This window comes from Balaenoptera borealis (assembly GCF_965194805.1).
Source record: "Balaenoptera borealis genome assembly, chromosome: 7".
In the NCBI taxonomy this organism is placed as follows: Eukaryota; Metazoa; Chordata; class Mammalia; order Artiodactyla; family Balaenopteridae; genus Balaenoptera; species Balaenoptera borealis.
The window spans coordinates 109,336,619-109,361,395 of NC_138864.1; the positions used below are offsets into that span (position 1 = coordinate 109,336,619).

The 24,777-nt window shown below is 52.2% G+C and overlaps 1 protein-coding gene across 6 annotated transcripts in view; it reads right to left on the bottom strand.

Moving 5' to 3' along the window:
- Positions 1–24,777, bottom strand: part of PLXNA4 (plexin A4) — a 608,610-nt gene that overhangs the window by 76,610 nt on the left and 507,223 nt on the right. For all 6 annotated transcript variants that reach the window (XM_082399137.1, XM_082399134.1, XM_082399139.1 and 3 more), the window contains 5 exons: positions 17,247–17,370; positions 16,308–16,461; positions 15,002–15,101; positions 12,447–12,561; positions 1,327–1,527 (listed from right to left, as the gene is read on the bottom strand). In XM_082399137.1, coding sequence (XP_082255263.1) covers positions 1,327–1,527; positions 12,447–12,561; positions 15,002–15,101; positions 16,308–16,461; positions 17,247–17,370 — 694 coding nt within the window. The remainder of the gene's footprint in view (positions 1–1,326; positions 1,528–12,446; positions 12,562–15,001; positions 15,102–16,307; positions 16,462–17,246; positions 17,371–24,777) is intronic.

Here is a 24,777-nt window from a genome sequence, read left to right on the forward strand (position 1 = left end):
GGGGTTTCAGAGGTTGGCAGGTCAGCCACCAGCTCAGTTCTTGTAATGCTGAGCAACCCTGGGCCAGCACGTGGGCCTCTCTGAGCTCCATTTACCCCTAGATTGCTTCCTGCAGGAAGAGTGGGGTGTTCCCAGGAAGAGCTTTGTCCGGGACTCTCCTGATCCCACATCACAGCTCCAAATACAGTCACCGCCTATACATACCCAGAAGCAACGACAGGGGTGAACGGCAGGCAGTGTGGTATAGGAGGAGACCCCAGACCCAGGCCTGACCCTGCCACTCACGAACTGTGTGACCTTGCGCATGTCACTTACCCTCTGGGCAAGGGCGGGTTACCCTGGAAGTCAACGGAGACTCAGGGTCAGCTTCAGGGCCCTGCACTCACCCACATGGCCCTTCCTGAGGCCTGCCTGCATATATCATTTGTATTGATGCATTTCATTCTTAAAGAAGGTCCCCCGAATTATATAACTCTCAGCCCCACAAACCCAATCCTGCCCCTACTTCTGGGCCTCCAGTTTCTCCTCTGTACAGGGAAGGAGAATGTGGGTTTCCCATAGCTTGAAAATGTTACGAGTCTTTAAGTCTGTTAGTCTCTGAGCATCTGGGTGCACAGAAATAGCCCAGAAAGAGAGAACGAGGGAGAGCAGAGCTGGGGCTGGAAAGGCCACAGGGCCAGTGGGGGAGCTGGCAGGCAGGTGGGGCACTGTTAGGGCACACTGTGTGGTGACCAGGGATCAGCCGAAGGCCGTTGGCAGCAGGGGGCTGCTGACCCATTGTGGGTCCAGCATGGACCCAACCTGGATTTCTAAATACTGGGCAGGGTTTGTGTGGATCTACACAGCACAGCCCTGGGGGGCTCCTTCTTGTTCCAAAGCTCCTTTTGCAGGTGCTGGTCTGTCCCAGAAGCCTCGTGTGCTGGGAAACAGCCTCTGTGCGGCTGTACAGGCCGAGGTGCGCCTTTGTGGGCTCAGATGAGGCCCCCAGGTCAGCCCTGGTAGGAAGTCAGGACCCAGGGTCTCCAGAGCTGCCCTCAGGAAGGAGGACGGGCACGCCCTGTAAATACATCTGCCCACAAAGAGCGCTCAGCAGCCCCAAGGCGGGCCCCAGAGCCCCTTGCACCGCAGCCCCCGTTGGGTCACCACGACAGGGCCACACCTACAGGCAGACACTTGGCGGACTTGGCTGGGCTGGCAGGGTTAGAGGAAGCAGTTGTCGGGGGGAGCTGAGCGGTTCTGTGGGTGTTTGGGGCAGTCCTGCTGAGCGGAGCTGATCTGACCCTAGGAGAGCGCCCTGGCGGGTGGGGACACGGGGCGGGCACTCACAGAGGTGTTCTGGCACTGCACGCTGGAGCTGTTGAAGCGCAGGGCGGGCACCCTCTGCTCACTGCCCTGGATGCTGAGGATGCACTCGTACCCGCGCTGCCCCGACTGCGGCTGGGGGAGGTTCTTGGCCTTGAGAGTGATGGGCTTGATCACCTCCACGGGCACCAGGATCTTGTCCGCTCGCAGCAGCTGCGGGCAGTCCTGGGGACAGACAGTGAGGCTCAGGTTGGGCAGCGGGAAGCCGAAGGTGCGGGAGCCCCTGGTGTCACCCAGATGTTCTCAGACTCCACCCTCCCCAGGACTCCCCACGCACGGCCCTCGGCGCTGCTGCCCACCCCCGACCACCGTGGAGGAGGCAGTGAGACTGAGCAACCCGGGTCCCGGCATCACCACCTCGAGGCCCCTCCTCTCAGAGCTCGTCCCCTGCCTCTTCAGCTTCTTTTTCAATGCGCTCCAGACCCTCTGGTCCAGACTCCCGGTGGTCCCCTCTCAGCACCCTCCTCCCCTAGCAGACTGACCCTGCTGGCTGGGCGTCCTGTCCCACTTTGGGCTGAAGACCCCTTTGCCTCAGTTCCAGGCTGCCAAGAGCTGGGACAGAGGTGCCCAAGCGAGCAGCTACACAGTGACACAAAGCCCTGGGCCGAGGCTCTGGAATGTGAGTCTGGAGGGGGTGGGAGGACCTTCCATAAGGCATTTGGGAATGTTCTGAAATGAGCCCCAGAGATCTTTGAAATCCAGAAGCTTCTGACTGAGCTCTGGGGATGGCTGGACCCCAGGAACATGCCCCACAGAGCAGATATACTCTTGAGTCCCCTCCAGCTGTTCACTCCCGAGCCAAGGGGGGCCCCTGAACACATTCGGGCATGGAGGAAATGATCACTGGGCCCCTTTTCGCTGGGGCAGTCAGCTCTGTCCAGGGAGGGCTGGGGGGAGAACGGGCTCAAATAAGGAGCACGGTGCTCTGCCCTGCTGGGAGGTGGGAGCCGGTGTGCGGCTGGACTCGCAGGAGCTGCGTGGAAGAGAGCCTTGGCCTGGGCAGGAGTGAGGCCCCGGGCCAGGCAGGTCCCACCAGCCCCAGATTCCTCCCCCTGTGGCACTGTTTGGGGCATGCCCACCAGACAGACGGCTTCTGGGCAGTTCGACGGACAAAAGCATGGCTCACACATCCTTCGTGAGGACGCTGCCCCGTGGGCTCACTGCTGGCTCTCAGGGGCCCCCCTGACCTCAGCCCTCTTCCCCAGCAAAGCAAGGCAGAAAGGACGCCAGGGGAAGGGCAGATGGGAGGGGCCCCAGGCAATCAGGCACCGGCGGCTGTCCCCACCCCCCCGCCCGGGTCTGAAAACAAACATGAGCCCCTCGGTCACTGAAAGCTGGAGGGAGAAGAGCTCTAGGGCCGCTGAGCTTCTGACGAGCTGTGGAACCCTGAGCTCATCATGCATCAATCCCCACTTTGAGACTCAGCTGCCTCATCTGTCAGTTGGGTGGCATCCAAGGACCCATTCAGCTCTAACCAGTCCTGAGTCCATGATTTGGGTGGTCTCACCTCTGTTCTTCCCGATTACCCTGTAGCCTTGCTTTAGGGAAGCACCCCAGGCCCATTAAATGAATGCCCTCCTCTCCTCCAGGCTATCCATGCCTTTATCCTTAAGAACGGCTAGAGCAACAGACCCAGCAATTCCACTTCTGAGTTTGCATCCAAAAGAACTGAAAGCGGGGTCTCGAAGAGATACCTGTCACCCATGCTCAGGGCGGCGGTACTCACAACAGCCAAAAGGTGGAAGCAACAGAGGTGCCATCACAGATGAATGGATAAGCAAAATGTGATATATACATGCAATGGAATATGATTCAGCCTTAAACAGGAAGAGAATTTAAACACACGCTAAGTCATGGGTGAATCTTGAAAACATCATGCTGAGTGAAATACGCCAGTCACTATAGGACAAACACCACACGATTCCACTCATATGAGGTACCCAGGGTAGTCACATTCATAGAGACAGAAGGTAGAAGAGTGGTTTCTGGAGCACGAGAGAAGGGGGAATTAGTGTTTAATGGGTGCAGAGTTTCAGCTGGGAAAGATGAATAGAGTTTTGGAGATGGATGGTGGTTATGGCTGTACAACAACGTGAATGTATATACTTATTGCCACTCAACTGTACACGTCAAACTGGCTAAGATAGTACATTTTATGATATGTGTATTTTGACGCAGTTTAAAATAAATAAAACAAGAAGAGCAGCAGGGAGGCAGGCCAGCAGGAGGGGGAAGGGACAGAGGACACGGCCTGAACCCTGCCTGTGGCCTTGAGGCTCTAGATCGTGTGGGTCTCCAGGGACCTTGAGGTCCCACGTGGAGCGAGAAGCTTATAGTTCCATCCTGTGCCCTTGCCTCTGCTGCCATCTCATCCCCCTGCTCCAGCAAGATGAGAACTCGGGACACGTACAAGACAAGAGCGATTTTGTGAAAAGGACAAAGCTCGGGCTAGAGCGGGAGGTGTGTGATGTTGGGGACTCAGAAGAGAAGACGGATGACAAGCGGGGAGCTGTGAGCCAGAGGGGCCGGGCCAGTCCTGACCCCGCTCTTCCCTCCACCCGAGGACCTGGCAGCTGTCCCTCTCCTAAAGCACGCACAGCCTGACCTTGCCTCCTGCTACGAGCTGTGTCCAGGGTTGCATTGCGAGTAAGAGCAGAAGAGCTGGGGTCTCTCATCCCGAAGTCCCACGGGAAAATACGGCAGCTCACGAATGCTACACTGAGGGTGTCTGAATCTGAGAGTCCTCTGAACCAACCCAAGGATCCCTTCTACTTTGCAAAGGAGAAATCAAGCCAGGGAGAGGAAAAATATTGGTTCAGTGTCAACAGATGTGCTGGCAGCTGAAGAACTCCCATGCCAACCCGCCATCTTTCCTCCTCTTAATGAAAGAGGCAAGTTCCTACTGGCAGTAGGACCACCTTAGGATGGGATGGTGGGCCAGGATTTCCCAGAGAGGAGCTGGGGGCCAGGGGGCTTCGAAACCCTCCTGTGGTGAGCTGGAACTTCGCCTGGGGGCTGGACCGATTCTGGTCCAGGATGGAAGCTAAGCCTCTCTCTCTTCCCCTGTAAGATTCTCACTGAGGCTTGTTATGAGTTCTCTAGTGAGTCCTGATTGCCAGTGGCCCCATAACGGCCTAGTTTGCATATTAAAAGGTTGGCCACTCTGAGACTAAGTTCATTAATAAAAATTGAAGAGGCCCAGGGCTGGGCTGGGCCCATTTTCCTCTGGTGGTGCTGTTGACTGACCCCAGTGTCCCTCCTAATTGAAATGTAAAATGGCAATTTTCCCCTAGACAACAAGGCATAAAGGGACCATTGCCACCGTGCTGCCCCCTCCTCTCACCCCATCTCTCCAGACCCTGCCCAGCCTCACGCTGAGATCCCAGGTACAAAGCCACCTCTGAGTCTGATGCTCGCAGGAAATTTCAGAGTGACTTCCACGTTTCTCCATGACTCTGAGGCCCTGTTTCCCAGCGCTTCGGCCGCGGTCCTCACCTTTGCGCTTTCTTAACTAGAAAGAACCTGGTTTGGGAATCCCATACGTATAAGTGCAAGTCCATCTTCCTCCTGCTAATTTGAGTCTTGAAAGGACTCTAAACATTACTCGGCTTCACTACGAACAGGGATTAAAAACTCATCCTCTACAGGGTCATTTGGGGGGAGTCCATGAACTACCATGTATAACGCGTCTGGCACAGAGGGAGCAAGTGCTCAAAAAACATTTATTCTTTCCTCGTCCTTCCCCCTTGGCTCAGGCTGCACCTGGTCCCTCAGCTACTCCCTTTTCCTACCTCATTTCCCAGAGATCCGTCTCCCCTGCCCCCGCCTCTGTGTGCTTTTCCATGAACACCCATCAATTCTCATGGTCTAGCCTATCCACCCCTTGGAAGCTTCCGAGCCCAACAATTTCAACAGCTCTGAGTGCCCCAACACAACAGGAATGGCTAGGGAGGTCCCAGTTCTGTTCACTGCTCATCTAATGGCAGTCCCCTCTTCTGGAAGGTTCCGCGTGCTCTGAGACAGGACCTTCGCCAGCCAGCCACGTGGCCTTGGGCACGTCCCCAAACCCTCTGAGTCTCCTCATCCATAAAATGAAGATACTGGTTTGGATTCCACGAATTTTATGGTCCCAATTCTAATATTAACCCAGTAGATGACCTGGGACACATCCTCATATAACCTTTCTGAGGCTCAGTTTTCCCATCTTTAAAATGGGGGTAAACAATGCCTGCTAAACTAGCTCAAAGCGTGGTATTCAAAATATCGACCACTGCATGCTGGAGGAGGTGGGGGTCTTTGCAGGGTAGGTTGGTCTCCTGAAAGAGCCATTTACCTACCAGGAGGGAAGTATTTTAATAACTGGTATATTATGACCTGGCATAGTCATACAGGTGGGTATGGCTCTGATAGGTAGTACGTGATACTGTTATTCTAGCTAACACAATTAACACGGCGCAAGGGGTACAAGGTTTCAAAGCAGTGCACATCCCACCACCTCCATCACCTTACACATACTTTGCCACGTGCTATCTTGTCTCATAGCACAACAGATATGATCACCACCACGTCCACGAGAAAGAAATCAAGCAGTTATCTCAGTTCCCACGGGGACCATGAGCAAAACACTCTCACCATCATCTTACTGACTTTTGTCCCCAGATGATGATCTAGCCCCCTTAACAGAATTCCTTAGAAACATACTGCCTTTCTCTTTGCAAGGAAGATATTTCTCTGAACAATCATTTGAAAGGGCCAGCTCTTGGAGGGTAGAAAACACCTGCATTTAGCAAAATTATTTGGAGACAAATGCATACAATAAGAACCAGATTCGCTTGGAGTCTGTTTTGCCCGTGGCTATGTTCTGCAGTCCTGAGAATGGGCTGAGGTTGGGGAGAAGGGTGGCTTGAGGTGCAACAAGATCTTTAAATGTCTTGGCTTTCAGGAAGTGGCTCCAGCGGGCTCCAGGTCCATCGTCTAGCCCTGTGCATATTTTGGTTTCCGCTGAAATGCACACAGAAGTAAAGACAGCACCGCTAATTGCAGGGAGAGTATCAACATATGAGAGCAAAAAAGATGCCTTTCCATCTACCACGTCCAGCATGTCGGTGGCTGCTTTATACAGAGGTTTCATTGCATATTTAAATAATTGAACACGACATAAAGAATGCTGCCCAGCTGGGAGAGGAAAAGCTGCCTTCAGGGCTGGTGCATCCTCGGGAGGGGGTGGTGGGCTGTGGATTTACAGTCCCTAGTGTGTTTACAAGATGAGGACTCTAATTCTCTCAGTTGTTACCGCAAGGTTGGGGGGATGTGAAGCTCTGGGGCGGGGGGAACCGGGTAGGGGCAGCACAGAGGGGCAGCTAAGGAATAAGTAAATTGCAGGTCACCCCTCCCCCCATGTCACCTCAGCCCCCATCAATTCCAAAGACAAGTCAGCCCTAGCCGCAACCAACCCCCAAAATTTACACTCACCTTCTCAGACCCATGGTGCCCAGTACAAAAATGCAATGCACCATATATTTTCTTTGCTGTTCCCCAAGTTTATGCCATTAACGTGATCTACGATGGGCTGGTTTATGGAGAGAGCAAAGTAATAATACAAAAAGGAAATACCCATAATCTTAAGTGGGGGAAGGGCAGATGAGATTGATGGAAAGTGCAGTTGAGTAGAGAAATGGCAACCCAGTAATGGAATACCTGCAGTGGGAGTGGCGCACAGGGGTTTGGCTTTGTTTTCTCAAAGGAGGGTGAAGGGCATGGCAAGGGTGCTTTTGTTCCCTCGGGTTGGATCCCAGAGGACCGTAAGAAGGGGAGCTGAATCGCTGACAAGGTGGGCTGGCCTGATCTCCTTCAAGTCCAGTTGGGGATAAATGCCCTTGGCCTGCCCTGTCTCTGGGCATGGGGCTTATTTCAGCAGCTGTCCCGGGGCCCGGACTTTCCCTGCTTTGCCAGCGCTTGAGTCCCAGGGAGGACTGACCTTGGGATCAGCAGATTTCCCGATACCTGTCCTGGCCACAGATTCAACTCAGCGGTATCGGGGTGGTAGGGGGTTTGGGGAGAAACTTTCAAGCACAGCTTTGGAAATCAAATAGAATTCATTTTTCCTCTTCTGATCTTAACAATTGTTCTCTGGAGTAAACACTCTGGTTGAACTTCAAGAAGAGAGGGGCTGCAGGAACTTCCTCTTTGAGTCTGTATTTAATGTGCCAGATGTGCCTCGGCTTCCTCGCAAAGCCCATTCAGCCTGGAGCCCAGAGAATGCAGCTTCAGCCGCAGCTCACTTTGCTTTTCAGTTTAGATGAGAAGTAACAGCAAAATAATCCATCGAGGATAAATTCTTGTCAGTGGATTTGCTTTTCCATGGGAGTTTGCCTTCGTTCCCCAGGGATCACTGTTATTAAGTGTGTGGGCCTGATGGGGGGGGCTCAGGTCACCCAGCAGAGGAGCCTGGGGATTCCAAAGCCACTTAGAGACCAGTGGTCCCTCCCGCCTGGTGGAGGTGAGAGCGTGGGCCTGTTCACGGCTGCCCCGGTGAAAGGCCATTCCAGTGGGAAGCAAGGAGTCTCGGCTGATACTGGGAGAACAGGACTGAAGACTCTGTGGTCCCACTTCAGCTTTCCCTCGCCTTTCTCTCCCTCTTCTCTTTGGTACCCAGCATCTGGCAGCTGATCTAAGGACCCAGGGTTGTTATCACAATGCCATCATTAGTTGAAACAAAATCATTCCTTGTAACTGGAATATAGTGACTGTAAACAACATATGTTATTGGGCGTTCTATTTCTAATAATTGTAATTACTCGAGAATACTTGCCATTAATATAATAACAACAATGATTGACCAGTTCTCTGTTCCAGACCAATAACTTCACCTGAATGCACTCTTTGTTCAGGGGAAAAAAAAGAGGTAATTCAACATGCCTGGTGATAGTCAACAAGGCCAGTGTTGAAACTGGAAGACGCCCGGACGAAAGCCTTCCTAGGGATACAGGATGTCGCTGGGGAGTTGAAGAGCCACCTGGCAGCCTCCCTCTTGGCTAACAAGAGGCCTCTGTCTGCATCCCCATGCTCAAAGGTTGAAAGCAAATGAAAACCTAGGGACCTCCAGAAGAATCGCTGGGCCTGGGTCTCCCCTTCATTCCCAGGGTGAGTCTGGGTCTGGAAGTCCAGGGGAGCTCCAGGCCTGAGGCTGTGTGAGCCCCCCTATTGGGCAGAACTGGGAGACCTAGGCCACACTTGGACACTCACCCAGTAAGACCACTTCTTGGGCGTGGATTTCTCTTTGGTGCTCTCCGGATTATTTCCACTGACAATTACAGAACTTTAGCAATCATGTGGACCAATGGTCCCATTTTACACGTCTCTAAATACAGATCTACAGATCTCTTGCACACCTTTGAACCTCCCACGATGCCCCGCGTATGGGAAATGTTCAAGAAGTGGGTAATGTAGGATGAGAGGTGACCTGTAACAATGCTACAGAGTATCATGTCACGAATAAGCTCTTCCCCTGGCATGGAGAGGGGACACTTGTGCCTGGGGCTTCTACAAAATCACCTTTCAGATGTGTAATTTTCTTTGTTACCCCTTATTCCTGTTACCAGCTCGTCCCAGAAACAAAAATACAGAAAACAAAACAATGACATTAAAACAAGATCATTATATTTCTGTTAGCAGCCGGGGCTTTTTTTTTAAGCTCTGAGGACAATGACCTTCTTCCGCTGACCTGCAATGGCTGGAATCAGCCAACAGTCCACAAATATTTATTTACTTCTTTTCCCCTTATCTCCAGGAAGACGCTGCTACAAAAACCATCATGAGGTGGTCGACTTCGGCCTCTCCTCTGTGTTATATTCAAAACGGTCCATTATTGAGCTGGGTAGAATGCAGCCTCCAATTGTGGACGAGGAGCACAGCCTTAAAACTTCCTTCTCTTAGAATAAATAAGCATCCAAGAAAAAGAGAAGCCAAAGTTAATTCCATTCAGTGAAGTGATAAGGGAGGCATGGCGATTCCAAGATACCTGGGAGCCTGTCACTGTGATGGCTTGCCAGGCTCATGGTAAAAGGGCCCATGTAAAATAGAAAGAGTTGGGGGGGCCACAGCAGTGGGTTTGTCCTTCTTCACATCCCTTCATCCGTCACATTCCTCCAGGCTTCTTCCTCTTCTGGGGACCCCGGCACCACACCCTCTGGGGTTCTGTGACTCCCCAGTGACCTCTGCCACCACCAGGTACACATGGGTGCTGTGCCTGGCTTGTAGTCTGGGCACTTGAAGACATTATTCTTTTATGGAGATCCCTGAGTTATACTGGGAAACGTGGTGGGCTACTGGTTTATTCTTTTCTAGGTTTTTTCCTCTTTCTGAGCAGCAGATGCCAGCTGATTTTACATATTTAAAAGAAAGTAAGTTGGGACAAGAGGGGCAAACAAGACAGAAAAAGCAGAAATTTGAAAACCTCCTTCAAGGTAATTAAATGATTAGGGGCCTTTGAAATCCACCAGAGAGCTCAATTGTCTCTGTTTTCATTTTATTCTCGGGCCTCTCCACACATGAAATCCCTGCCAGATACACCAGCCTGGAAAGCTGGAGAGAGCCTGGAAACCTCTTTGTCTCCACTGCCATCAAGTTACTTGTAGGTTTCTGAACAACATAAGAAGAGGTGCTTCCTGGGCTCTTAGCCCCTGGTTGGGTGGGTCAACCAGCCCTTCTTCTGCTTCTGACCCTGCACCCCAAGACAAAGGCCCAGGATTGAGGAGAATGGATAGACTTTTTTTTTATTTCTTTTTAAAAAAATATTTTATTTATTTATTTGTTTGGCTGCGCCAGGTCTTAGTTGGGGCACGCGGGCTCTTTTAGTTGCGCATGTGGGCTCTTAGTTGTGGCATGCATGCAGGATCTAGCTCCCCAACCAGGGATTGAACCCAGGCCCCCTGTAGTGGGGCCGCGAAGTCTTAACTGCTGGACCACCAGGGAAGTCCTGAGAATGTACAGCCTTTTATCAGGGTCTTCATGCCAAGATGTGCCCCTTGGCTGTCAGACCCCTGTCTGTCCTATTAGCTTTAGCTCCACTTTGTCTCAGTTAAAAAAAAAGAAGCAGAGAATTGACACATAAAAATTAGATTCACATTCCTACTTAAAGCCAAGACATAACCCCTTTTCTCCCTTTCCCTATGAAGGGATAATCTAGGTCTGGGTCTCTTTTTCGGATTACAAATTCAGAGCAGCCGTTCCCAGCTATAGACAGACTCCATCGCAGAGGCAGAGGGCCTGTGTCTAGAGACTTCCACAGCCTCTTCTTGTTCTGGTCTGAAACCTACAAGTGACTTGATGGGAGCAGAAAGAAAGAGGTTTTCAGGCTCTCTCCAGCTTTCCAGGCTGGTGTATCTAGCAAGGATTTCCTGTGTGGAGAGGCCCAAGAATAAAAGGAAAGCAGAGACAACTGAGCTATCTGGTGGATTTCAAAGGCTCCTAATCATTTAATTACCTTGAATGAGGTTTTCAAATTTCTGCTTTTTCTGTCTTTTTTGCTCCTCTTGTCCCCCCCACCCAATTGGGAGCATTCTGTCCTCTTGACAACCTCACCATTCCTTGCCTTTCCCTCTACAATTGATTGCTCTGCCCCTTCTCTACCCCGAGAACTCCTGCTCAGCCGCCAGAGCTTGGGAAAGTGGGATCCGGGGCTGGAAATGTCTCATCGCCAGACACACTTCCGTCATTTTTCCTGGGTGAGGAGAGCTCAACGCAGCAGATGCTGGTGGCGAGGTGTCCTTCGCTCCTCCCTTTCAGAGACAAGACAGCTTCCCTCCTGCCATTAAGGCTTTGGCCTGAGTTAGGGTTCCTAGTTGGGTGGGAGTCTGGGGGCGGGCCTCTCTGTTCTCACCATGCCCCGTCCAGTCCCCCAAACAGCCCTTATGCTTTCTGCACCCGGACAGTTCCCTGCTCTCACAGCTATGGCTTTACCACATGGTCATGGCACCTGTGTGGCTGTGTGAAGGGGGCTGGAAGGTACACCCAAGACTTGGGGGTAGGAGAGATGTTGGAGCCTGAGTCCAGCGTTGGCCGAGAGAGTGCCCTGTCCTTGCATTCAGTGGGGTCTAACCAACACGATATAGATATAGATACAGATACAGATATAGGTATATCACCTCTCTATCTTCCTGTTCTCAGCAACAGCATTCTAAACCACTCTTCAGAACTACTGGCCCAATGGTTGGAGTCACACAAGCACCATAATGTTTGAACAACAGCAGACTTTTCCAAAATGTGTTTACACCTATTATCCTTGAGGTCTTTGCCCACAAACTTACAATCTCAGAGAGGAAACAACATAGGCGTAGAGTATTTCTATTACGGTGATGAAGAGTTTTCAAGGATGAGACTAAAGATCAGGAGGGAACAGAAACAGTGTCTTAGCCACGGAGCCTGACTCTGTGTCAGTGATTTGCAGACTGGTCTGTGCAGCAGAATCGCACAGTGCCGACCGCAGCCCCGAGGGTTCATCCAGCTGGTGGAGAGGATGGAGCGGGAGATTTTGTGTCTCTGACAAGGCCCCAGGCGATGAGGACGCTGATGCTGCTGGTTTGGGGACCACACGTTGAAAACCACCCTCAGGTTAGTGACCACCTCATCCATCCATAAGAATGGTTAGTGACCATTCTTATCCTTCCCTCCCTTTTACTCGACTGGACTTCTTTGATCTCAGTTCTGCTCTGCGGCCAGTGCTCTGAGGGAGCAGTCTGTACAGTCCTGCTGTGTACTTACAATCATTTCTAGGACACACACACACACACACACACACACCTCTCTGGGATTGTTCTGGAACTCACCTGGTGTGTAGAGGGTCCTGCTGGATGGAGTGACCTGGAATGCACCTCTGTCTGGTAACTGAACCCCCAAGACTGACCCAGAGCTCAGAGCTTTGCTTGTTTACTGCTTTCGTGAAGTGGTCCCTTAGGAGTTGGGGTTGGGGAGCAAGGGGGTGGTCCTGCGGGATTTGCCTTTGTTTTCTCTTCTTAAGGGAAGACCTACCCGCGTGTCCCACGCTCACAGCAAGCAGCGCTCACGGCTCTGGCTGCGGGACCTACCTCAGGCAGCCTCACCCGGCCTTCCTGGAAGGAGCAAGTCTTGGGGTCGTGGGTGCAGACATGCCGGTATTTACACCAGTGGCAGCGGTATGGGCTCTCCACGCAGGACAGGCACCTGGGCACAGAGGAGGGAGAGGCACACGTCATAGAACCTGCATGGACCAAAAGCAGAAAGCCTAAGACTCTAGGGCCTAGCAAAACATGTTTTCATAGTAGGAGAAACCACCTTCAAACGCTCAGGAAGAGGAGATCTTGTAAAAATCCATCCCTTTTCTCTCCAAGTCCTCAGGAAGCCAAGAGTCTCTGGCCTCCGCCCTCACTCAGGTAGCTGACGAGCCCGATCCCCCAAGAGCCTCATCAACCACCCTCCATGTTTCTAGGATGGCACCCTCTTTTGCTGAATTGGGAAACAATGAGGTCTGGAGTAGAGGGGCTCATCTAGAGAACCCATAAGAGTTAGGACCAACAGTGAAATTGACTTTTAATTCAAACTGACTCCAGGGTCTCTGCTGACAAGGACCCACCTTTGCAGAGGAAGGTCCTGAGGCTACCCCCTCAGTGTGATGGGCAGAGCTGGCAACCCTACCTCTACTCACCATTCCCAGGAAACACAGGCAACTTTATAAAAGCTTCTTCCTGTTTAAAACCCAACATGGTTCCCTTCTCCCAAAGGGTCGAACCCAAATGCCTTGCCAGGCAGGCCAAGGCCTCTGTGGTGTCTAGATCCACTGTCCCCACATGTGTCTGGTGCTTCAGCCAAGAACAGGCCATGCTCTCCCCATGCTGTCCTTCTACCTGGAGTACCATTTCCTCTACCTCATCATCTCCTCTTCCTTCTTTGACCAACGGAGAGTTGGTCTCATTGGGGCCCTCATGCTATTCATCCTTTTGTTTCTGTCTCTGGAACAGGACTGGTCTTGTTGTATCATATTTTACTTATTCATTGTCCTGTTCATCCACTGGTCCACTAGGCCATGATTCTTGGGGGGTAGAGATCGAGTCTTTGCATCTTATTAATTTTGGATCCTCCTTGTCTAATGAGTAACACACTGTCTTGCATATAGGATGCTTAAAATCATTTTATGGACTGAATGGAAACTTCAAACATGCTTTCATCTACCTATTCTACTTTCTTAGAGGGGCAAAAGGGGAGTGAGGGATTAGGTCACCACGTGGTAAAGACATGGCAAGCTCTGTGGGAAGAAGCAGGAAGAGAATTCCAATGTCGAAGCAATTTGGCTGGGAGGACTGGCTACCTCTTACTTGGGGTGCCAAAGAGAGCCAAGCTCTGGACTCACAGCTGTCATAACCAGACAGAGCCCACCAGCCTAGAGCCCCAAATATCTATGGTTATGTTAACTAGCTTGTCCTATATGGAGAAGAAAACAGAACATTATATTAAAGCAAGCAAAGCTTTTTGAGATCAGGTTCTATGGCTTTCAAACTGTGCTCTATGGAACCTTGGGGGTTCCGTGAAGCTTCTTTGGAGACTGTGTGAGATGTGTGGGCTTCCTAGACAGAGGGGTTCCAGGTCCTCCTGAACCTCAACCATCTCCTGCTTCCATCTATTTTGTATATTGGGCTTTCACACCTAATTTTGGTTGAAGAAAGGTTTCTATGGTGAAAAACAGGTTTGTACCTTCTCAATATTATCCAGGCCCATCATTTTGGAGAGGAAATAAGAATATAGTAACAGTAAAATGTACAGTGCCTAAACAGTCGGCCAGACATGGCTCTAACCGCTCTCCTTGTAAGCAATCTTCTAGCCCTCGCAGCCATCCTGTGGGCTGAGCAGGGCTGATAAGCAGGGGCAGCAACCAGCGACGTCCCAGCCGATGGGACCGTGCCCTTGCCATGTCAGCTGTTACATATTTGGGGGACCCCCCAGGAGGAGGGCTACTATTTCCTCATTTACAGAGGATACTGGGGCACAGAAGGGTTACTTTTCCTAGCTGGTCTGACTCCAGAGCCCAAGCCTCCGTCGTCCGTGGCTTCCCCCGGGAAGTGGAGGCTTCAGTCAAACAGAGCCGGAGCTGGAGCCGGAGCCAGAGCTAGAACCCCACCCCAGGCCGAAGCCCGCCTCTGACGGTCGCAGCCTGAGTCCCGACCCAGCCTGCAGGGGACTGTGCAGAGCTGAGCGTTCGTTCAGGTGACTTGATGGACCACTGCCTGGACACACGTGGGGCCTTCCCTCCCTCCCCAGACCCCTCTTCTCACCTGGGGTGCTGGCCGCTCTGTTCTTCAGGTCATAAGCACCCCCCTCCTCAACAGATGGTGGAAAGTGAATCACGTTAGCAGACTTATGCCAGAGAAGACGTACGGGCTAGGGACTTGGAGTTCCCCAGCCCACAGGTTATCACTCTGCCCATTCTAGCCTCTTCCCATTAACCCTGTGGGTGCCAGAGGAGGGAGTCTCTGTCCTTCTAGGGGTGAAGGAGGTCGCCTTACAGGGCCTCTAGATGGTAAGCCCTTGGGAAAAGTGGCGGGGTCTTCTATCTTTGGATGAACTTTGACCCCAGATACAGGGAGCTGAGTGAGGCTGGAGGGGCACTTACGAATTGTGGACGCTGCAGTTGTAGAAGACAAAGCTGGTGCTGGCAAAGGTCATGCCTGTCTCCTTCGACTTGAGCTGCAGCTGGACGACATGGTGGTCCCCTGTGGGCGGAGCCAGCCATGAGGTGGAGGTGGGGTGGGGGACGGCCTCTGTCCCGTGTCGGGTCCCACTGAGAGTAATGCACCCTGGCAAAGGGGAGCCCACTCTCCAGGGGGTGTGCTCAGCTCTAACCGGATTCGGATTCAGTCGGGCCTGGTCCCAGGACAACCCCAAGAACAGCTGCAGAGGGTGATTCTGGTCTATTTCTCCTTCCACACTGTATTCCCGGCACCCACCTCTCATTTGCTCACCAGGTCCTTTCCTGTCTACACACACACACACACACACACACTCTGACAGGTGTTCAGATGTGCATTCACATACATGATGTCCACGCAGCCCGCGCAGAATTACAAATACACACATTGATTAGCTACCAGGAGAAACACGCAGACTCTTGGCAACGCTGCCACAAATTATGCCAGAGGTTTTACATGGAGGTGTGTGAGCGCTCACGAGCTCGTGCCCCCTCTCTGTAAGGAAAGACCCTGTGCTGACACCCCCTCCTCTGGTGGGCTCCATTCGGGCAGGCATCCCTGGAATCCTCAGCCGGCACCAGGGAGGAGCTGGGGCCCATGTTTAATTCACAGCCCGGACCCCAGGCCCCTTGCTCTGTGCCTTCCCGGAGAGGCTCATTAATCAATCAGCTCGGAACAAATGTGACAAGCCCAAATGGGAGGGCCAACATGGAATCAGGCTGCCCAGGCCGCCTGTCCCTCCCAGCGCTGGGCCTCTGTCCACCTTGCCCTTCTCGTGGCAGCCGGCCATCAACAGGAAGCTCCGGGGAGGCGGGGCTGGGGGGGCAACGGTTCAGGGTCAGAGACCCAGCAGTGCAGGCAGGGGGTAAGGAACCAGATGACCCCTGCACCCCATCCCTCCTCCCGTGCCCCCTCATGCTCCAGCATGACCTCTGAACTTGACTGGCACACTCTGCCACCGTGCTGGCCTTTCCCTCTCCCGCTCTCTTGGCACTGCTCCTCACCCAGGGTGAGGGTGACTCCTGGATGCTCACCTGGTCTCAATTCCAAAGGCAGCAGAGGGACACTCCATCCCCCTCTTCCTGTGACATCCCTACCAACGCACACCACTTCCTCTGACCCTCCCCTCCTGTGCGCTCCCTCAATCCCCCGTGTCTGTCCTGAGTTCTCATCATCCAGGCGGCAGGAGGAAGGACTTGCCACCCCGCTTTGCCTCTGGGGACCACTCACCGTTCTCCGTGATGATCCGGGGCACCTCCTTGGCTGCTGGGGAGTAGCACTGGATCTGATTGCCTACCACCAGCCCATCCATCTCTGACAGGTCCTCGAAGGTGCAGTTGACACCAGCTGACAGCTCTGGGACATTGTATGTCTCCAGGACCAGCTGTGAACAGCCAGGTAGGGGGAGAGAGAGGAGGAGAGAGAAATGGGGAAAGGAGGGTACGGAATAAAGGAAGAAAGAGGGAGAGAGAGGAGGAGAGAGAAACGGGAAAAGGAGAGTATGGAATAAAGGAAGAAAGAGGGAGAGCAAGAGAGATCAGAGAGAAAGAGAAGAAAGACAAGCATGAGGCAATATTGACATACAGAAGAGAGACCCAATTTATGACAGGAGAGGACAGAGAAGGTGGTGGGATGGTAAGAGACAGAGACAAAAGAAATAAGCATCTGAATGGATCTGGCTCCAGGAAACAGAACGTTTAGGGGATTTGTAGGTGGAAAGACGGGCAGGACTGAGGCCCAGGGGAACTGCTGGTCAGGCTCCTCTCCGTTATCCCCAACTTTGGAAAACGGCAACACCAACCACCAGGTGCCCAGCAAGAACGTGGGTGCCATCGCCCCCTTTTCTCCCTCTGCACATACATCTTTGCCATCTCAAAGACAACGACAGTGTTCCCAACACTCTCCCTCTCTTGGTCACTCTTTCTGTCATTTTTCATGTCAGTTTTCCCTGTCTTTCTACCCCTTGTGCATAAAGCCTCTTCCCCGATAGTCCTGCAAACATCCCCATCTTCCATCCCTGGGGACACATTCTTTAACACCCCTGCCCTGCTCTGGAGTGGCCTTGCTGGCCACCTGGGCCCAGCCCTCCTGAGGGGTGTTGGGCTGAGGCCCTTTTTGGCGGGGGGAGGGCTCTTCCGACGTCCCTGGATCCCGGTCCCACGGCCTTACCAGGACATTGTACTGAGAAACGGAGATGTTGCTGGGATGGACGGTCAGCCGGACGCACTGCTTCATCTCAGAGGCAAACCTGCGGGGCTCTCTGGACCGCTCACAGCGCTCCTTCCGGGTGCACCTGAGAAGGACAGAGCGACTGATCAGGGACTCAGGAGGAGACCGCTGGTCCAGTGAGGGGCCGGCGCGGAGGTCAGGCATGGCCAGCGGCTCCTAGGACGTGTCCGAACTGAGCATGCCCAGGACTAACCTTCTAGTTTCCTTCCTCCAGCCTGGTCCTCCCCCATCAAGCCCAAATTGGAAGAAGGTTAATTCCAATCACTGGTTGCCACATGCGAAACCCTGACAGTCACCCCAGAGTGCCCTCAGGGCCTCCTCATTCACAGAAAGAGCTGGAAGTCCTGTCTATTCCCCCTCCCCACTCAGCCTCAGCACCCCCCTCCCTTCGCAAACCAAGACTGCTCTCTCCACGTATCTCCTCTTTCCGATTTCCTCGCCTTTGTGCACGCCAGCTCCTCTGTCTGCACTGCCCTCTCGCCACATTTATCCCCATTCCAACTTCCACCTGTTCCTCTAGACATGGTTCAACTATAATGCATCTGCCGTGGGTCCCTCTTCCCACCAACCCACTCCCACCCCGGGCAAAGTTAAGAGCAAAGTTTGGTGTTTCCCACCATCTAGAACTTCTTAGACTATATGACAATTATTAGGCTAAGCGCAGCCCTCTCCTACCAAGTGTGAACTTCTCCAAAGAAGAAACTATGCCTGACTGACTTTGGAATCCCCTGCCTATGTCCTGCCCAGCAGACAGAAGGTAAACGTAGGCGGGCAGGAGGGAGGGGAGGAGGGATCGAAGCTGCAGAGTGTAGAAGTTCACAGCTCGCTCTAGAGCCAGGCTGCGTCGGATCCGAATCCCAGCTCCACGGCCCAGCATCACTGCTGTAGAAGGTTCCCTATTATTGCCTAGTGTCCGTGTCCTATTATTGCTCAAAGTGTGCCTTGTCACCAGTGGATCACATCCAGGTGACCTGGGATCTTACGGTCGTAACTGATGGGGGCTTGTGAAAGATGCACATAAAAGTCAGGGTGGTCACCCAAATGCATACATCACACATAGGGGAAGGCACTTAAGCTCTCAGCCGGGGCCAGGGCTTGCCCTGCCTTCCAGTGGGAGTTGACTGCTCGGAGGTATTTGACTTTCAGGGAACAGTATTTAATCCAAGCTGGATAAGCCTGGTGAACGTGGAGCTGCGCCGAGCGGCCATGATTTGGAACCTCTGGGCTACTGATTCTGCTGTGGGATGGCGGTGAGGGAAAGCAGGGTCCTCAGAGGGTCATGTTGAGGTAAGATGGGACTGCAGGGAAATCCCTCCTGAGTGCTGATCTCTTTTGGTTAAAGAGGAGAGACTCTGCCGAGAAGGGAGGATGTCAGGGGCTGTTGCAGGAGAGGAGGCAGCACCAGGCAAGGAGCTGAGTACGGAAGGGAACAGCCAGGGATATGGAAGGGAACACCTGTCTCAAGAAGAAGATGGGTGAGGGGTAGGGTAAAAGGTGAGGGGACAGAGGCACCTGGATACCCTGAGCTGCTCTCGGGGTGACTCTCAGGCACAGAGGAAACCTGCGGGGGCCTCTCCTCCCAGCCCCGGGGAAGGAAGTATGTCATCCTCGTCACCTGGAGTTACCAAACAGAGTCCAGAGAGAAAAGAGGCAACTCCTTCTCTCTTGCAGTGGGTACAAAGGAACTTCGTTGAGGGATCTCAAGACAAGGTCTATCTGCATAGTTTGCTGCTCCCGGAGTTCATGAGGCTGCATCTTGGCCTCGGTGGGAGGGACGGCCTAATAGTGGAGGGTCTGAGAGGAGAATTTCGCTGAGAAATCACTGAAGGAGTGGACTAAAGGAAGCATGGGGAGATATGGACAAAAAGGATGACCTTGGAGTGAAGTGGATGTGTAATCAGAAGTAAAACACAATTCTGAAGAAAATAATCATGGCTACTAGTCATTGAGCTCTTATTGGGCACTGTGATAAGGGGCTTACAGTTTATGTCACTGAAGTCTCCCAGCGATGATGGGAGGTAGGTAACCATTTTAAACCCCACCTTATAGATCAGGAAACTACAGAGAGCAGTTAGTCACTTGTTCAAGGTCATCAGCTAATCAGAGGGAGCCTGTATGAACACAGATGAACTCTGGAGCCTCCATTCTCACCCACTGTGCTCTACCTCCCTGAAGCTTCTAGACTAAACCCATTTTCCTTGCCATCCTGATGTCCCCTTCTGTGCTTAAGGCAATTTAAAAATGTCCTCTCAATCTTCTTCTCTATGCTAATCGCTGTTTTTGCCTGCCACTGGAAACACTTTGAATATTATTGAGACTTGTGAATTCTCCAGGACCCGTCTAGGAATCTCATCCCAAGGGTGAAAGGTCAGATGTGAGTGTGGTCGTCTCCAAGGCACCCCCAGGCTGTTCTAGCAGACCCATGCCAACAAGGGCATCTGCCTAAAAGTCTGGGAAGTTAATTTACCAGGCTAGCTCCTCTGCGAGGACTTCATTACCTCCAGCCATTAAGCTAATGTTACGGATTTTTCCAGGGTTTCTGCACTGACATCACTATTAATAGTGTTATTACTCCCATTAACAGCAGACCCAGAGAGCTGGTACAGACTTCAATTATTCACTGACTCCCCAACTTTGAAGTTCCTATTTCCAAGAGCACTCAGTAGATCTGAAAAATGTCTTTGATTAAATTATGCAGACAGGAAAAATGAAGCTGCTTTCAGCCCAAACATCACCTGAAGTTACCAAATAGAGTCCAGATAGAAAAGAGGCAACTCCTTCTCTCTTGCAGGAGGTACAAAGGAACTTGGTTGAGGGATCTCAAGACAAGGTCTATCTGCATGGTTTGCTGCTCCCGGAGTTCATGAGGCTGCATCTTTCCATGGCTCCCGAGAGCCCACAACTAAACAGGTATCGTCTCCCGCAGATTTAGGTCTTACCAGGGAAGCCACCCATGGCTTACAATTTTAAACATCCCATCTAATGATGTAATCTTGGGCAAATTACTTAACCTCTTGCTGCCTCAGTTTTCTCATCTATAAAATGGGGACAAAATAGTACCTACCTAATAGGGTTATCATGAGGGTTAAAAGATGATGCAAGTAAAGCATTTAGAACAGAGCATAGCTCATACATAATAAGCCCTCAATAAAACCTAGTATTACCCCATCCCTCCTCTGCTTTCCCATCCAACCCCTCCAAACTGCAGCTGATGCAGAAGCACAGATCTCCTCCCAGACTGGACCACGGGGCAAATCAAAGATGAAAAGACAGCAATGGCTGCAGCACTTTTCCTCTTAATGACGGAGGGGGAGCCCCAGATGGCAGGAGGGAGCAAAGAGGAAAAGAGTAGTCTGGGCTGTAGCTCTGCTTTCTTCCTAGCTGTCAAAGGGTATTGAGAACTCAGCTCTCTTCGTGGAAAGTCAAGTTTAAGGTCAGTGTCAGGGATGTTTTGACATTTCTACTATCCCTCAGGGCCCATGAGGGCAGAAGCTGCAAATGTTCAAAAGCACAGACCATTGACCTTAGAAGTGATAGGAAAATGTAGGGGAAGAATGGATTCCTTCTGAGTTCTTAAAGGGTCAGTCAGGGTAATGGCCTCCTGCTCTTCTGGGACTATGATTTTCCATTAGGCCAGGCAAGAGCTAGGAAACGTGCAAAGGGTTAATTCATGACCCCTGGGTCGGGGGGCTTAGATGTTTCCTTCAAAGGGGCTCCAGGTACTTCCGAAAGCATGTCCTTGCATTCCACTGTGGGGACACCTTGGACATGGTGGAAGACCCTGCTTCATCCATTTTCCAGGCAGGACTCAAATAGTGCATGCTATACGGCTTTGAGTTTCCAGACAGTCATCCCTGCCAGCACCATCGCCACCCCCAGGAAACGCAGACCTGCAGGTGGCCAGCAGGAAGCACGCTCCAGGCCTGCTGGACACAGCCCGGGCCCCCAGAATTGGAGTCTGGCCCCTCTAAGCTCTTCTTGCCTCCCCTCCTCCCTCCACTTTCTCTGCAGTTGGTCCTCCAGCTCCAGTTCAGAGGTGCTAAAAGCCCCTGGGGACAAAGGCCCTGGCCCCTGGAGGGGTTATTATTCAAGTCAGTGGTTCCAATGAGATTATCTTCTCTAAAGAAGCAGCTACCACCGCCTCCCCTAAGCCTGAACTTTCACTGCTGGAGAATTCCCAGCCAAGTGGAAAATTAGAAGGGAGAGGAATGGAGAAAGGAAGGGGGTGAGGGAGAGGGAAAGAGGTGGTGCTTAAGTTCTCCAGAAATTAATTCCTAAATACAATGATGGAAATATTAACTCCCAGTGATGCTGGCTGGGCAAGCAAATTTCAATTTGGAAGTGGGGTTCTCTGTGAGTCCGGCCTGGGTGAACCTCCAAACCGGAGTGGAGGCGGGGGAAACCACCGCTGGTCCGTCTCCCCAGGCCCTCCAGGTAGTGTGGGTCTACCAGCCTCGGATATCAGAACTGGCTCCTTGCTTCTCCCTGTAGGTGATCCCCCATCCTTAACACTTCACGTTGGTCATGGCCTGTGCTTGAAGTGCAATATTTGGGGAATCTGTGTTTAGAACATGAGGAGGTTGGAAAAAAATGGGGTAGGGCTCCCCAAATGCCCTTTACAGAAAAGGTAAGAGGGACCTTATTCACGTTGGAGATCACAGGGGCTCTTTGATCACTGTCTCCACATCTGGGAACCCTGACGAGGGAAGAGACTGGGTTTCCTGACATTGTTACCCTTGCGCTCTTCAAGAATGCCCCCAGAAATGGGCAGGTGGCATGTGCAGCTTGGAGGAAGGCACACTGGTTAGTAAAGGGAAGCCTTCTAGGCAGATGGTGTGTAAGGGGTTTCTTATATGAAGGGCACAGACCAGGTGAGGACTTTCAGTACCGTGACTCTACGATGTGCAACCACAGATACAGAGGGCCAACTACGGGATTTGACGTTCATGGATTTTGGTACCCGCTGTGGGTCCTGGAACCAATCCCCTGTGGATTGGTTCTGTATCTCTTGAGCTGGGGCGAGGAAAATTGAAATACACTAGGATCTCGTCTGGGACTCTTTCCTCTGGACCAGAGGCTGATAAATTTTTTGCAAAGAGTCAGGGAAGGCCACAGCATAGACTGCAAAGAGTTTGCTGGGCAGAAGTGGATCTGAACAATTCCTCATGATTGTGCAGACATCCTGCAAAGAGCCCAAGGAGAGATCATTGACTTAGTGGGTGAGTATTCAGTAGCCCTTGGATACCAGTTAAGAAATAAAAATAAACATAAAACCAGGCTACGGGATATGCTAAGAAGCAGCACAAAAGGACTGGCATTTTGGAATCAGTTTGGACTTGATTAAGGGGACATTTAGTGTGACTGTGGAACAAACTGCTCTCTCTGCCCTTTCCCAGGTGGCCGCTGGACAGCCATACCCATGGCTGCTGAAGACTGTCAGGGAAAGAAGACTTCCCAGCGGTGGGTTTCTCCCAGCCACCCCATCACAGCCCTCCGGTCCCGGGGAGGACAGCAGCAGCACAGGGACCACGGAGGAGGTCCTGGGTCTGACCCATAGCCTCTGCCTACACAGCCACTGAAGTCAGAGCTAGTCCCCCAGGGGGCTGCCTGCACATCCCTCCCTTAATTTTCAAGGCGTTGCTGTAAGATGGCTCTTCACTACCATTTTATAGCAGGAAACTGAGCCCAGACTGGGTCTGTCCACAGACAGGTTCTTAGTTTTAACCCATCCCTTCTGTCTAGGTAGCGGCATTTTTCCTTTCCTTTCCTTCTCTCTGTCTTGGCAGAAACTATATAAAGTGAGTCCTGAACAGTGACCCATGCCAAGCCATCCAGGGAGGGCATCCTTCCAAGAGAAGACATCTGCAAAGAGGAGGGGTCCCAGGGGGGAGGGAAAGACTTTATAAAAGCTGAGCTTATCTTTCGCCTGTCAATGTCCCGCGTTACACGAGCCTCCCAGCAGTGAAGCTGAGGACCCTGCTGAAGAAAGGCAACGTCTGGGCCGATCGATGGGACTAGGTCTGTGGGGGATCTCGTTACCTGCTGAGACTGATGGGTTTCTGGGCCTGGGCACGGGAGGGGAAGAGGGAGAGGGGGCTGGGGACCTGGGGGTTGGAGGGATCTTTCCAGGCCCAGGACAGGTGAAAGCTGGGCTTCAGGGCTGTGGGTGCACTTCAGGCTTTCCTGTCTTTCACCGAAGTCAGAATAGGCTCAGGCCCAATGGGGTGGAGGCCGTGAAAACAAAGGCTCAAGGTGATGGACAAATAAACAGTTTGTTGAAGCTGTCATTACCATTAGAAACCAGCAAGCCTGTGGGCTGGGGCCCGGGGCTGCAAGAGAGGGCAACAGGGGTGACTCTCCGTGCTACTGGGTTGGCAAGCCTGTGCTCAGGACAATTGAGGGTGAGTAATGGGAGGGAGGGTTTCAATTACATGAGCATTTCTTAAGCCCGTTCAGTCTGCAACCCACCTATGCCCTCGCTGGTACAAACAGCCCTTTCAGCCACCTGAGCCACCTGAGCCACCTGTTGGTTGGGGCCCCATCTTGAACTGCATGCATGCTCTCTCTCTCCTCCTGTTCCTCTGTCTCTGTTTCTGTCCTCCCTCTGTCTCTCTCTCTCTCACACACACACACACACACACACACACACACACACACACAGCTTCTGCTGTCATTCTCTTCCCACAGAATTCCCCACCCTCTCACTCCCTACAACCATGGGAAAAGTTGGCAAAAGTGACAGAAAATGGATGTATCTTGACACCACAAGGAACCCTCTTCCTGAGGCTCTTTTGCACAGTTTTCCTGGGGCAGGCTGGCTGGGCCCTGTAGCACTTAGCACAGGGTCTTGCCCGCGGCGTGGACCTGACAAACGTGCTGATTCTAGCACAGACTGCATCCCTCACCCCATCCGTGGACCAGAGGTCTGGTTCCCAAGAACTTGCTCCTGGGCAGAAGGTCTAATGCAGGCCCCTTGTATGCCCTGAGCCTAGCATAGTGTCTGGCACAGGGGTGTGTGTGGGCATGGTGCTCCTCCAAAGTGATGAAATCCCCTGCACTTTTCACCTCCCTCCCTTCCTAGTAAACTCAGGTGCCCCAGGGGGAGCATCTGCAGGCTCTCTGGCCCACCCTCATCCTTCCCACACGGCCTCTCCCTTCCCTCCTGCTTGGCCCACATCCTCATGCATCAGTCTCAGCCATGGAAGTCCTGTTGGCATCTATTTCGAATGAAAAGGGGTGCAAACTGGACATTTAGGAGAAGCAATGTCTGGCTTTGCCTTGAACTTAAGCAAAAAAGGAAAGAAAGGCCCACTGGGAAGAATTAGGAAGGGGCATGAGAGTACTTTCTGGATGAAGAAATATTGCATATCTTGATGGGGGTGTGGATTACCTGGGTTTTGCATTTATCAAAACTTTCCAAACTGTACACTGAGCATCAGTTTATCTCACTCTATATAAATTAAACATTATA